This window comes from Gavia stellata, chromosome 4 (assembly GCF_030936135.1).
Source record: "Gavia stellata isolate bGavSte3 chromosome 4, bGavSte3.hap2, whole genome shotgun sequence".
In the NCBI taxonomy this organism is placed as follows: Eukaryota; Metazoa; Chordata; class Aves; order Gaviiformes; family Gaviidae; genus Gavia; species Gavia stellata.
Genome location: NC_082597.1, coordinates 64,893,141 through 64,905,879, shown reverse-complemented (window position 1 = coordinate 64,905,879; position 12,739 = coordinate 64,893,141). Strand labels below are relative to the sequence as shown.

The window sequence follows — 12,739 nt, the reverse complement described above, 5'->3', positions numbered from 1 at the left end:
GTTTTTTTTTTTCCTTTCATTTGTTACTGCAGCTGGAATAACAGTTAAAAAAGTAATGGCAATTTTTCAAAAGCAATATTTCAAAGAAATTGCCCTGGTCACTGGTGGCTTGTGATCCACTTGTGACTGTCCCTGGGGTAGAATGAAAGAAGAAAAAAGCCCAACTAGAAATATAACTGGAGGGACCACTATTTAGATCAGGGAAGATCAGTTGTATGTTTGCAGAGAGGGAGAAGGGAGAGATGATATATACAGGTGACCAATATGAGTCAGGAATTTTAACACACAAATAGCTTTAGCTTGAAGAAGAAGGTGTCCTATACAGTACATAAGATACAGAGCACATGAACTCCTGCCATGTAGCCCCCTCACGTGTACAGTGCTCCCGGCAGGGATGGACAGCAGAACCTCCTGTAGCTAATTTGCCACGGTCACAGGACAACTTCACTGTACAATAAATGAGAGTCACTATACACAAAACCTCAGCCTGAAGATCACAGTGGGTTGAGCTAATTCATCCTGCATCCCTAGGACTGGCATTTCATGACGTCTGCGTTCACTGCAGTCAAGTTCCTCTGTGGTCTCTGGAGCACAGAGATGTGTTGTCTCAGCAGTGCAACAGGAAAGGCCACGTGCGAGAGAGAGCCTGCCAGCTATGGACCCCATGTTACCAGCCTCACGGCAAGGGGGACTGAACACCAGCTGGTATATCAGGCCAGGACAAGTGTTTCGCATTATCTATAGGGGTGGGATAGGAAAAGAAGAGCGAGGGCTGGACTCTGCAGGAAGCTGAACATCATCCAGGAAAGCACATTCTTAACTTCAAGCATATGAATAGTCTACCAAAGTTAAGGGGATTAGTCACATGCTCCAAGTAAAGCACATGCTTAGGCGCTTTGCCAGAGCACATCTGAGGGATGGGGTCAAGCCCCTTAATGCTGGGATCACAGATAACAGATTTCTAATTAACTACTTCTCAAACTAGAAAGCCAGACACTAGTCAAAAAGCTTGAATCTCTGTTCAGAAAGATATTTCAAGGCCTCCTAAAAATGCAGAAACTTAGACTAGATGGGAATATGCTTTGGCTCAGGACAGATGGAGACACTAACCATCACAAACTTGGATTTGGATGTATTTTGAGTCAACCCAGCTCTAAAGATGAGCCTGAGCCAATGGAAAGTGTGGTGGGGCTGTGAGCCCCCTTCAAGGGTATCGAAGCACGCAGGGCTCCTCTGGGTTCTGCAAGTAGCACAGAGGGAAATTCACAGTATCCCAAGGGGTTTTGCCCTTATTTGAGGCAAAGATGAGAGGACTGGTGTTTGGACAAATGGTCCTTTTGGGGATCCAGTTTGAGATTAAGGTTATATGATCATATGCTGCTTCAGACACTTACTCCCATAGTTTTTAAGATGCTTCATAGCCACACAGGCGTTAAAGAGGCTATGCTATAGTGAGTGGAAAATCACAGAACTGGCCTAAACATCCAGAGTTAACCCTTTTCTGTTGTAAATAAAAGTAATTGTAACCCTCTGCCACCATCGCCACACACAAACAAACACATAGGCTCATATACAGCTTGTAAACCAACACCATCAGAGAATATTTCATCAAGGCAGAACTATTTTCACACCAGCTGCAGAAAGAAAGGAAAGCTTTGAAAATTCATGAAAGAGCAATATTATTTCCATTTCTTTGAATCTCACTGCTATACCTTTTTCATAACTCTATCTGTAAAAGAATACACCCTGTGACCAGTCATGGACCACACAAGACTGTACATCATCACAGGAGCTGTTGTACTGCTTTCCATGCCACAGGGCCTGATGGTGGACTACAGCTAGATACATCTGTGCCCTGGTTTACCTGGGTCACTCCAGGTATCTGTATTCACATGAAACACCTTCCCTATTGCACTCAGCACTGCAGAGGGGGTAGAAAGTTTGCATTCAAAGCTGTTTTAATGGAACAATTACCGTTTTTCTAAAGCATTAATCTCTTAATGAGAAGTTGTTTTTTCTCGAAATTGTTCATATTTTGAAAAATTTCACAAATTTTTTTATAGGCCTCTTTTGCTTTTCCGTTATTGATTTTCTGCTTTCTGTTTTCATTTAGCTTTCCAAGAGCTGTTTTTATTTTTAATTTCCTTCTTCACTCCAATAGTAATTCATCAGCCTCCTTACCTATAGGCACTTGCAAAGTCAAACTGTTTCAAAGCTTTTCAAAACCACTCTATTTGAAAACCTTGCCAGAAAAAAAGAAATAAACCAATCTACTTAAAAAGGAAGTTTCTTCAAAAGGCATTTTCAATATGAATAAATAGATACTTTCTCCAGTCAGATCTAACGGAGAATGAAATGACAAAACTTCAGTTGCCAGGGATGGCACTTCAGTGGCAACAGACTGGCTTGGCAGCTGACATTGGCATGTTTGGGGAATTTGTAGACCAGAGAAAGCAAAAGCTACATAGTTGAGCAAGAATGAAAAAAACCCAAATCTACCCTACTCCAAAGTGCCCTCCAGAAACTTCGTTTCTTTGGGCACTGTTAATAAAGCAACATCATCACACAAGGTGTAATGAGGAGGGGAAGCAGGCCTGGAAGGGGAATGGCTGGCTATGCAATAGTATTGCATAACAATTATTGGTTGGTTGGATTTTTTTTAACTGAGCAAAATACTGTTTCTTGCCAGCTGTGTAAATGGCATGACCTGGAAATTAATGCCTTCATTTCTGTGCAGTAGGCACAGTTTCAACAGACTGCCTCCTTCTCCTGGTGATTTTTTGTAGACACAGAGGATGATTTTTCTTGACTCATGAGGACTGATGGCATGCAGCTATCATGTAAGAAAGGATTGCTGATTCTGTCCCTGAATTAAGAGCATGTTGGGTTGGGTTGGTTTTGGGGAGGACTTTTTTCTTTGCCCTGTCTCCCTTTGCCTGTAGGTTTGTCAGTGGTACCCTCGCTCCTGCATATGGCCATTCAGTCATCGCCTCTTCAGTTACACCCTTGGCCCTTCCTCCCCACTCTCCCCTCAGCCACTGTTATCCTGCAAGGACCTGCTGCCCTCACAGCCAAAATGCTTTGCTTCCCCTACTGGCATTCCCCTGCCTCTCCAGACTTCATTGTTCATTCAGCAATTCTGGGACCTATGACCTGAATGATGGGAACAGCAGAGTGAAGGAAAAAGGAGAGAAGGGGAAGAGGAGTAGCAGGAAAAAGAGAAAGACCAAACGAGAGAGAGAGAGAGTCCCATTTGTGGATTCACAATTATATCATACAAAGCTTGAGCTCATGGGAAATGGATTTCCGTTCTCTGCATCTGACCCTTTTGCTTCCATCTGTACACAGTTCTCCCAAATGGAGAGTGGAGATGTCCAGTGAACCGGGACAGTTTCCAAAGACAAGATGTGGGAAGGTCTTATTTGGCATACATGAACACAACAAGAGGCGTCTCTTACTTCTCCCTTACAAAAATTAGCTCCCCTTTTCTTCTCGGCAATGGCTTTTGCCCAGTTGTCTTAAACATCCAAAACAGAAACTCGATGAAATCCCACTCCAGCAAATACCTGGGAAGAACAACTGCCAGGGCTCCCGCCACCTCCCTTCTGCCTGGTCAGTCTTCCCTTGGATCCACCATCCTGAACTCTCAGATGCTCCGTGAAAACAAAAAAACCATCCTGAAATCCACCAGAAGAGACATGCTGTCTCAGACCTGACAGCTTTCCTCACGCTTCTGCAGTTGCGGTGCCTCAGTCTTGGGCCACAAACACAGGATGGATGGTTTAGTGGACAATCACATTGCAATGTTTTAAATTTTTCTTTTTCTTAAAAAAAATAAATAAAAGAAGAGGGAAGAAAAAGTTATACACACATGTATCACAGCATTTTCAAAAGGCCTTCTGCTGCATTTACATTAGCAGTTCAGCCTCAGTTGTAAGCCTGGATGTAAGGCAGCTGGAAGATTAAAACCACATTGTTGGAAAGTCCGCTGAGATGTCCTCATGGAGTTTTTTCTGTTGTTTTCTGTTTTTATTTTGTTAGATCTGTTTATTATCATTATTATTTTCACTTGTTTGCTTCTCTCTAAAGTTTGGCAGGCAAAGAGAAAATGCTTTTCTGCTTTTTCCCACACGTTCTGTCCATTTTGTTTTCTGTGTTTTAAGCAAAAAATAAAAAAAACCCCGAAAACCAATGACAGGGCAGGCTTCTGTCAACTTGTTTTAAGAAAGAAAAAGAAAGTGGGTGGGTTTCTGACAATGGCCTTGAGGATATACATTGTAGAGGTGGCTCAAATGCTTGATTTGTTCCTTTGCTTGCTGTTTGCATTTTCCCTTCTGGCTGCAATGGACAGGCTTTTTGACCCCCCACCCCCACCCTCCATGTCCTATACAGATTCTGGTTCCAGATCCCCCACACGGACCCCCTGTTCCTCTTCCCAAATGGCAGTAGGTAGGTGCAACTGTATGTTTATTTGACCTCTAAGGTGTGATGCTGAAGTTAAGAGTTGGATGGAAGAGCCATGTGAGAGAAAAGCTTTCCCATTGCTATGAGAAAGAACGAAGCAATACAGAGTCCAGTGGAGATGTGAGTGCCGTGTTGGACTCAGCTCTACCTTGGCACTGGCATTAATTTGAGATATTATATATATATAATTATATACACATATATATGCATGTATAGGTATACATAGACATATATATGTGTGTGTATTTGTTTGTTATTTGTTTTAGCACACTGTCCCATTCTCAGGTCTAGATTTGGGGCAGTTGGTCCTGGGGACAGGTTGGACAGAAGGGGCCAGAGTGCAGAAGAAGCCAGAGATAAGAGTGAGGCCCAGGCCCCCCCAAGCACAGAACATGGACCAGCCATAGCCATGGCTGATGTCATCGGGAAGTCCATACAGGTAGCGGGGGTAGCGGGAGAGCTCAAAGTTGATTCCAGCCACGCACGTGCACAGTGAAATGATGCAGAAGGTTCCTGGAGGAAAGCGGGAAGGGGAGAAGGAGGAAGGAAAAAAACAAAAATAAGTTAGAAGAGTGACAGACATACCACTTTCCAAGTCACCTGAGAAGAGCTGGTGCAAGCAGTAAGGAAATACCTAAGGGAAAATGTTTGTATAGAAAGTGGCTTAGTCTAGCAGCTCCACAGGGAAAGAACTGAGAGCCACCAGAGCCTTGAATATTGATCTGATGCTGAACAGAGCTGAATGGAGAAACTTCAACAGGAACAGTTTTTTCGTTACAAGCACTCCCTTGGGAGCCAGAATGCTTCATGAACCATTGATTTTTCTGGAATTCGGCTTCAGACAAATACAGAGTGAATCATCATGTTTCAATGTTTTTTTGGGGAAAAACGCTCGAATTTTTTGCTTAATTTCAATTTTTCAGTGATGGATTTTATAGAAGAAAATATTACAAAATACTTGACATATTCTGGCTCTATCGAAATGTACATTTGAAATTACTTGGGAGATTTTATTCTTATATCAAAATCTAAAATCTTTCATTATATACCCCCTTTTTAAATACCACTGTCAAAATCTTAAAATCCCTCACAAAATTCAGATTCTGCCCTCTGCATGACTCCAGTCCCAATCTAGATGCCCTTTGCAGTGTTGGGGAAATCCTCAAAATATCCTGTTCTTGTTTTGCATCTCTGCAGCAATATTTCATTTCTTCCTGAGAACACTGCGAGGACAGGCTTCATAACTCTGTCAGGTGGTTAAGTGTTATGGAAAGACAGACGTATCAGATGAGGTTGAGCCTTAGCCCACCCAGATGAGTCTAATTTTGATCTTCAGACTCCAGCTTCATCAAAGCTAAACTCTGAGCTCCTGAAATGTCACAGTTGCCACCCACACACCGAGTAATGGATAGCTACAGACACTATGCATCTGTCTCCAGAGATAACAACTAAAGTCAACGTAAAGTTGGTAGTTTATTTTTCCTCTCTAATTCCTCCCTATGTGGGCCTCTCGGAATTGCCTGGAGAGCCCTGGACACAGAAGACAACCTACAGGATGCGTGCTATAGTAATACCCGTGGTCAGTCCCATGTGTCGTCCCACTGTTCATGCACATATCAGTAGCATGCTACATGGGCTACCTCTGCAGCACATCCTGCATCTGTTCACTAGCAGCTGCTGGTGAGGAACCTCCTGCTCTTCCTAGTCGCATCCCTAAGACAGCACGATCCTCCAAAGCAGTCACAGCCAGCCTGGTTTTAGTGTCAGTCTCCTTTCCTCTGGTGGCCTTCCCCCCTTCTACTCCTTCCTGCCCCTGGTCCTGCTTCTCTTCTGCAACACTTTTCTTGTTGTTTCTCTGCTGCTTTGTTCTTTTTAATTGCAGTTGCATTGAAGAAATGGATTTTACACTCCCCACTCTGAAGAAACAGGTAAGATTATGTGGTGAATTCACCTGGAATTATGTTCAGAAACTGAGGGCATTTATAGGAATGTATATACACCACCATACTTTCCACCATACCCACCTCCTTTACTTAGTAGGAACATCACACAGGTCTAGAATCTGCAGGCAAATCTCTATCATGGACCTGCTGTGAGACCACCGTCACAGCCCTCTCTCTGTTCCCACTTCTGATCACTGCTTTGTCTGTTTGGACTGTCTTTTCTTCAATGCATTTTGGAATGCCACTTGTAGATAGTCTCTATTATAAAGGTCAGGGAATATGGGAACTCTGGGTGCCCCCCCCCCCCCCAGATGGCCCAGGTTATTCATACATACTCATATTATGATAGTGCCACAGGGTACCAGTGAGGACCAAGCAAGCTGCTGCAGTAGGTACTATGCCTATTTAAATAAAACCAGCCTTCTTGCCTCTAACCAGCACCTAAGTAGTCTACAATCAGTGCTCTGGACTTCTGCAAAAGCCTTGTGAGACCACATGCTCTGGAGCTGTCTTCAGAGATGTCCTATACTGCTTCGAAGCACAGAGCAGGATAAATGGGGAGGTCTCCCTCCCAGAATCCCTTACTCAAAAATCAGGTTGTTTGATCAGAAACCACACACCCCTTTCTGTGTTTTACCATGTCATTTAGGTTATGCAGTAACATGAAGGTGTCTGGCAAGAATGCGGTTTTTCCCTGTGTGACATGTCAACATGACTAGTACCTTGTGGATCAAGGTAAAAAGGATCCATCAGAGCCACTGTGCTCTGAACGAAGCTCTGTGGCTCATTTCAAATGGCTGTGGTTAGAAAATGACGTGAAAGGCCTCTATTTGCTAGCAAGAACATGATAATTTCAGCTCTCTTGAAATATAAGATTGTTAAGAGAGGTGGGTGGGAAAATCTGTGCGGCCAGACTGAAGCTGCAATTCCTAAGTACAAAAGGGAAGGAAATAACTTTGGATTCCAAATACTCCCTGTGCTTTCACGCTTTGTCTTGCCTATTTTGATTACAAGCTTTTCAATGTAAGGAGCATTGCTTACTCTTTGTATTTGAACAGTGCCCAATCTATTGGCACTCCACCTTGCTGGGGGTATTCTGCCCCATAACAAATGAACAATAAAGAAGAATGAGTATCAACAATAGAGAATAAAGCAAATCACGAGCATGACACTTCTTTAAAAAAGGCTGCCCCTGTCCTGCCCCTTCACTAGAGAATGTGCTAATCCCATGACAATAAATAATGACTGCCATGCACAACATTAGAGGAGGCATAGCACGGTACTCAGCCCGTCACCCCCCAGTGCTTCTGCAGGATGACTTGTACGGCACAGGTTTATCAGCCTCCCTAGTGCTATTCATTACAGACACAAAAAATGCCATTTTATACCACCTCAAGGAATCTTTATGGCCATTATACGAATCCTGTGTGTTGTTTGTATTCAGCCAAGCAAGGATGTTCCCACTTGTAGTTAATCTGGCCTCTCACCAGGAGGGTTACTGATGAAAACTGAGTACCGTTACTACCTCATGACTACTCAGTAGCTTTTCCTCATTAACTGGCAATCATAACACAAAGGATCATGCTTGCAAATTGCACGATTGTTGGTCATCATAGTGAAAGAGTCATGGGTGGAAGGGATGCAGAGACTGAGCTTACACTTGGAAACGTAACCTCTGCTAGTCTGCGTAAGACATGAAGCTTGCATGGCAGGAGGAGGGAGGGTGTCACTCCTGCCCATGACACTACCTGCCCTATGGACATGGCGCTTCAGAGGCGGCAGGATTGCAGCAAGTCATGAGCATCCCCAACCCTGAGATTCTTTTTCTCCCCAGAAAATAAACTGAACCCTTATTCACTTCCCTGGCAGGTTCTTGCCGTCAGTGAGGTGCCCCCCTACATGTGCACTAATGCCCCACATCCCTGGGCAGCCGCAGCAATACAAACTTTAATTTCATTGTGGAAAACACCCCCCATAACTCTGGCCCAAGCAGATGACCAGACCTAAAGGCTGGTGGTCCAGACGTGGCACTGGCATACAGAATGTGAATGACAGGCAGCAATAAGAGCTCACCAGGGATGTGCTGGTATGTGAGCTGGACGGGGGAGATAAAGACCATCTCCTTCAGCAGCTGCAGAGAGCAGAATATGCTAAGTTCTTTGTGCTGGGATTTACACGTTATCATCCTAAGCGGAACATTAATGAATGAGACAAGGCAACAGCAGTGTTTTTGACAAAGGAAATTCATGTGTCACTGCAAAATGCTTCAGTCAGGTGAGAGATGAAATTTCATGTAAAGCCATATCTGTGTCACAGAAACTGCTGTTTGACATGCAGTCAAACAGCCATCCTGACTCTTCATCAGACAGCCACCTTTCCTCTTGGGCTGGTTTTGACAGTGCTTGTCCTGCTAATGGACTGATAATCAACAGTGGTTTGAGAATCTGAGCTATTAAATACCTCATGGCTATTTGTGCTTTTCCTTCTTACATATTACAGAAGAAGAATATTAAACATTACACTGAATGTCTCTTCCATTTAGACTGGAAGTTTGTTTAGGACAGAGAAGGACTTATTTTTCATATACTGGGGGTATAGACTGGGGTCCTGACATCCTTGCTGCATGGGCAGACAAGGTCAGGAGAGGGATGGCTGGGAAAGGTAGTACTGTTGTTGGTCAAAGCCTAATTCTGTGTGGATTATGAGTCAGAGCCCTTTGCTGTAGGTGTTTTTAAGCATAACTATATCAAGCAGAGCCATGGGCCTCTGCTGCTAGGAATTCTTTTTTTTTGGTAAATGTCCCTTTTCTTTCCAATCATCCCAGCTGTGTGAGGGGCTGCGATGCTTCCGTTTGCAGTTTTCAAACCTCACCTCCAGGGGAGAGCAGAACTGCTTGTTAAGTGAACCGATTTAACCTATTTAAACACAAACCACCCATACCAAATATATTTGAATTTTGCCTCACGCTAATGTCCCCTTGAACCATGTCAGAAGCCACGTCCTGCACCCACAGACCTGGCTCTGCTTCCACAGCGATAAAGCTTGAGGGATTTCACAGGGTCTGTGGTGTTTTGTGAGACAAGAACTGCTGCCTTTCTTAGATATGCTGCACATGAAGGTGAGCCTTCATGGTGCTGGTGCACAAACAAGCAGACCCCGCTGGCAGGAGCTTCATCTAAACATCCTCATCCCTAGTATCAGGGATGAGGTGTCTGACTGTAGCCTGAAGGAGACATCACCAATCTGAAGTCAAGGGAAATCCAAAAAGCCAGTAATCAAAACAATCCAGGCACAAAGCCCACCTCTGAGACCCTCCTCTCTACAAATGGTTTTTCTCATTATTTGGAAAACATTTCTTCCATGTCTGATGGAACAACGCTCGTTCTCTCCCTTCCCCCAAAACAGGCAGAAATGACTCATGAACTAACTGTGCTGACAGATGTACAAAGTAAACAAACCAAAAAAACCTGATTCTTCTCCCCTTCTGTTTTTTTTTCCGAGATAGAAATGTCAAGTATTACTTATAAACACTAGTAGATAAAAAGAGAAGCACAAGGGTATGGATTTTAAGATGTCCTCTGAAACCACGCAGTTCTCAAACAAATGCTACTCTCCGCCTTTTAAAGTATTTCTAGTAGCTGCGATTGATGGCAATTTGTGGCCACTAATGTCTTTGGAAGGAGTGCAGTTTATTTAATTATCATCACTTTTTTATTATAGGGTTATGGGGGAAAAAAATCTCACAAGTGAAACAACATTATCTTTACTTTCTTTCTGCCCTACTAGCTTTTACTATTTTCAAGGTAGATCAAACAAACAAATAAAATGAGATCTGATCCTAAAGTGGAGTGTATACCATTAGCTATTTAAATTATATCACAATCAAATGAAATTATTAAAGAATAAACTGAATTCCCTCCCAACACAGTGATGACAAAAGCCTTTTGGAGGGAGCAGCTTTGCAGTAAACTCCTTCTGTGCACGGATTAAACGCCTCAGCAGCACACAGCTCTTGAGAACACTTTATTGCTCTGTGCATACACGCATAGAATATAAATTATTGCTTAATTATGTTCTGTTCCAGCAGAAGCAGCTTGCAGCATCACCGATAGGTTGCAGAATAACAAGGGGTTTGCTGGAAAATTGCCGTTATAAAAAAAGCCAAGATGGAAGGAGAAGTCTGACTGGGTGATGGAGATTCAGTGCAGTGTCCTTGTGAGACCATATACCCACCTGGATTGGAACTTAATGCATTTTTATGTTATACCATGAGCCAGAGTAAACTGCAGGGTCTATAGTGGTGCTATGATATTACATTACAGCCACTGTCAGAATGTGGTCTTCATTTGGCCTTTGGCCTCTTACCTCAAAATGTACCAGCGGCACCCGTACTCCACCAGAGCTGTATGCCTGCTGCATGTTTCTTCAGCAGCGGTGTCTGCCTATTGAATTGCTGCTGCACAAGCCATAATATGTTATGGCATCAGAGGACTATGTATCCTCTGTCACAACTGCAAATACTTAATGGGTACCATCCTTAGGTTCATGTAAATCAGTATAGTATATGGAACAATATTACAGCAGTTGAGGCCTGATCTCCAGTTTGCTATGCTGATACAACTGACATCAGTCTGTATTGCACATTATAGCACCCTGCAGATTTGCACATGGTGGCATTTCTGCTACATACCCCATGGTGCATGGGACTGCACTGGGAGTGGATACCCATGCTGTGCACTACAGCAGCCAGCGAGGACCAGCTATGAGCAAGCAGCCTCTGAAGTCATGAGTTGGCACATAAGGCAAAAGCAACACTTCTTAGCTAAAGCCACATTGTTTTGATAAAATGGACTAGGGAGAAATAGGGGAGTTGATCAAAGCCTGAGTTGAATAACCCTCTGATTACTTTAGCAATGGTGATTCCTATGACCCACCCAAAATAACCTAGCAATAATAAAGTGACTTGACTACAGCCATTAAACAAACATAATGGCTCATGAACTTGCAGCCACAACAGAGGAGGCAGCAAAAATTGTGCCAGTTGTAGTAGTGGACTGTGATTCATTATTTTACTGGGAGCAGAAGGAAAAGGAAGGAAGAGGATCTCTTAATGTCAAAATGAAGAAACAGCCTAATCAAAGGTTAGTGAAATTATTTCATCCTTGTGCTGGCAAGCACCATGCTTGGCAACGTGTAGAGGCTGCTGGCAGGTTTCTTTCATCCCCTGCAGTATGGAACTCCTAGGATGGCCCAGGCAGAGGCTAAAAGATTAAATGGAAAGGGGCACTGGAGGTCTGAGCAAACTCATGACTCCATCACATCTCAGATTTGCCAGATGAGGAAACACCTAAGTTTAGCATCAAGCTGTACCTCAGGCAGGTGCTTCCCAGCCTAGGCATTTGCCAGAGTTGAAGAGAAATTTGTGGGGTCAGGTTGGGTTTGTCTTGTCACAGGACATCTCCCATAGCATGGGGAATCCATACACCACATCATTGCATTTGGTCTTCTGGCAACAAGGTCATTCTGCCTCTCTCCATGTAAGGTCTTTTTCTTCCAGTCAAAAAACTGAACATCTCTCAGAAGGAACCTCAGAAGGAACCTCAGAGTGTTTCTGGAATCTGTCTTTTGCAGGAAACCTTAAATTAGTGAAGTCTTGAGACAGATGTTCTTCAAGACAAATGAGACTGGAGAACAGACACAGCACAAAAAAATTCAGTGCAGCCGTCTTCCACATTGCCTAGTGTGTGCCACTAAAAATAGTCTTAGAGGGAATACTTCCAGGGTAGAGTTACTTGCATGCCTTTTTAATCCTTTTGTTTGCTGAAGGCACTACTACAGAAGCCATTGGGAGCTCTGGGGGATGATGATGGCTACCTGATATAGATATTTTCCCTTTCAGGTGCTGGAGAGAAGCCTATCCATTAATTTTTTTCAAGTGACCAAAAGACTTCTTGGTTGTACAACTTTCAGTTGTTTGTACTGAATGTGAACTGAGGATATTTGCTGCAAAAGGCTCTGGGCTCTATTACTGTTTCCCTGAGCTGACCTGCCAGGAGCAGAAAAATCCTTTCTGTATGTGCTAAGTGATCCAGTTATTGAGATATAATAGCCAGAAATCAAAATAAGATGGAATTGTCTCGTCAACAAGGACCACTCAGTGCCAGCCACCACTATGAAGTCTACATCATTCATGTGAATGCTTGCAAGCAACAAAGTACCCTGACCCTGTACTGCCTTATAGGATCACATGCTGAAATCTTTCCTGTTGCAGAGGAAATATCTCTGCAGCCTTTATAGCCCAAACAAGTACATCGGCATGACTCGTCTCTGTA

The 12,739-nt window shown here is 43.4% G+C and overlaps 1 protein-coding gene across 1 annotated transcript in view; it reads right to left on the bottom strand.

The window, feature by feature from the left end:
* Positions 1-4,726: 4,726 nt before the first annotated feature.
* The window catches only part of TMEM178B (transmembrane protein 178B), a 215,077-nt gene continuing 207,064 nt past the window's right edge, over positions 4,727-12,739 (bottom strand). The window contains exon 4 of the mRNA XM_059817199.1: positions 4,727-4,977. Within this exon, the coding sequence (XP_059673182.1) occupies positions 4,727-4,977 (251 nt within the window). The remainder of the gene's footprint in view (positions 4,978-12,739) is intronic.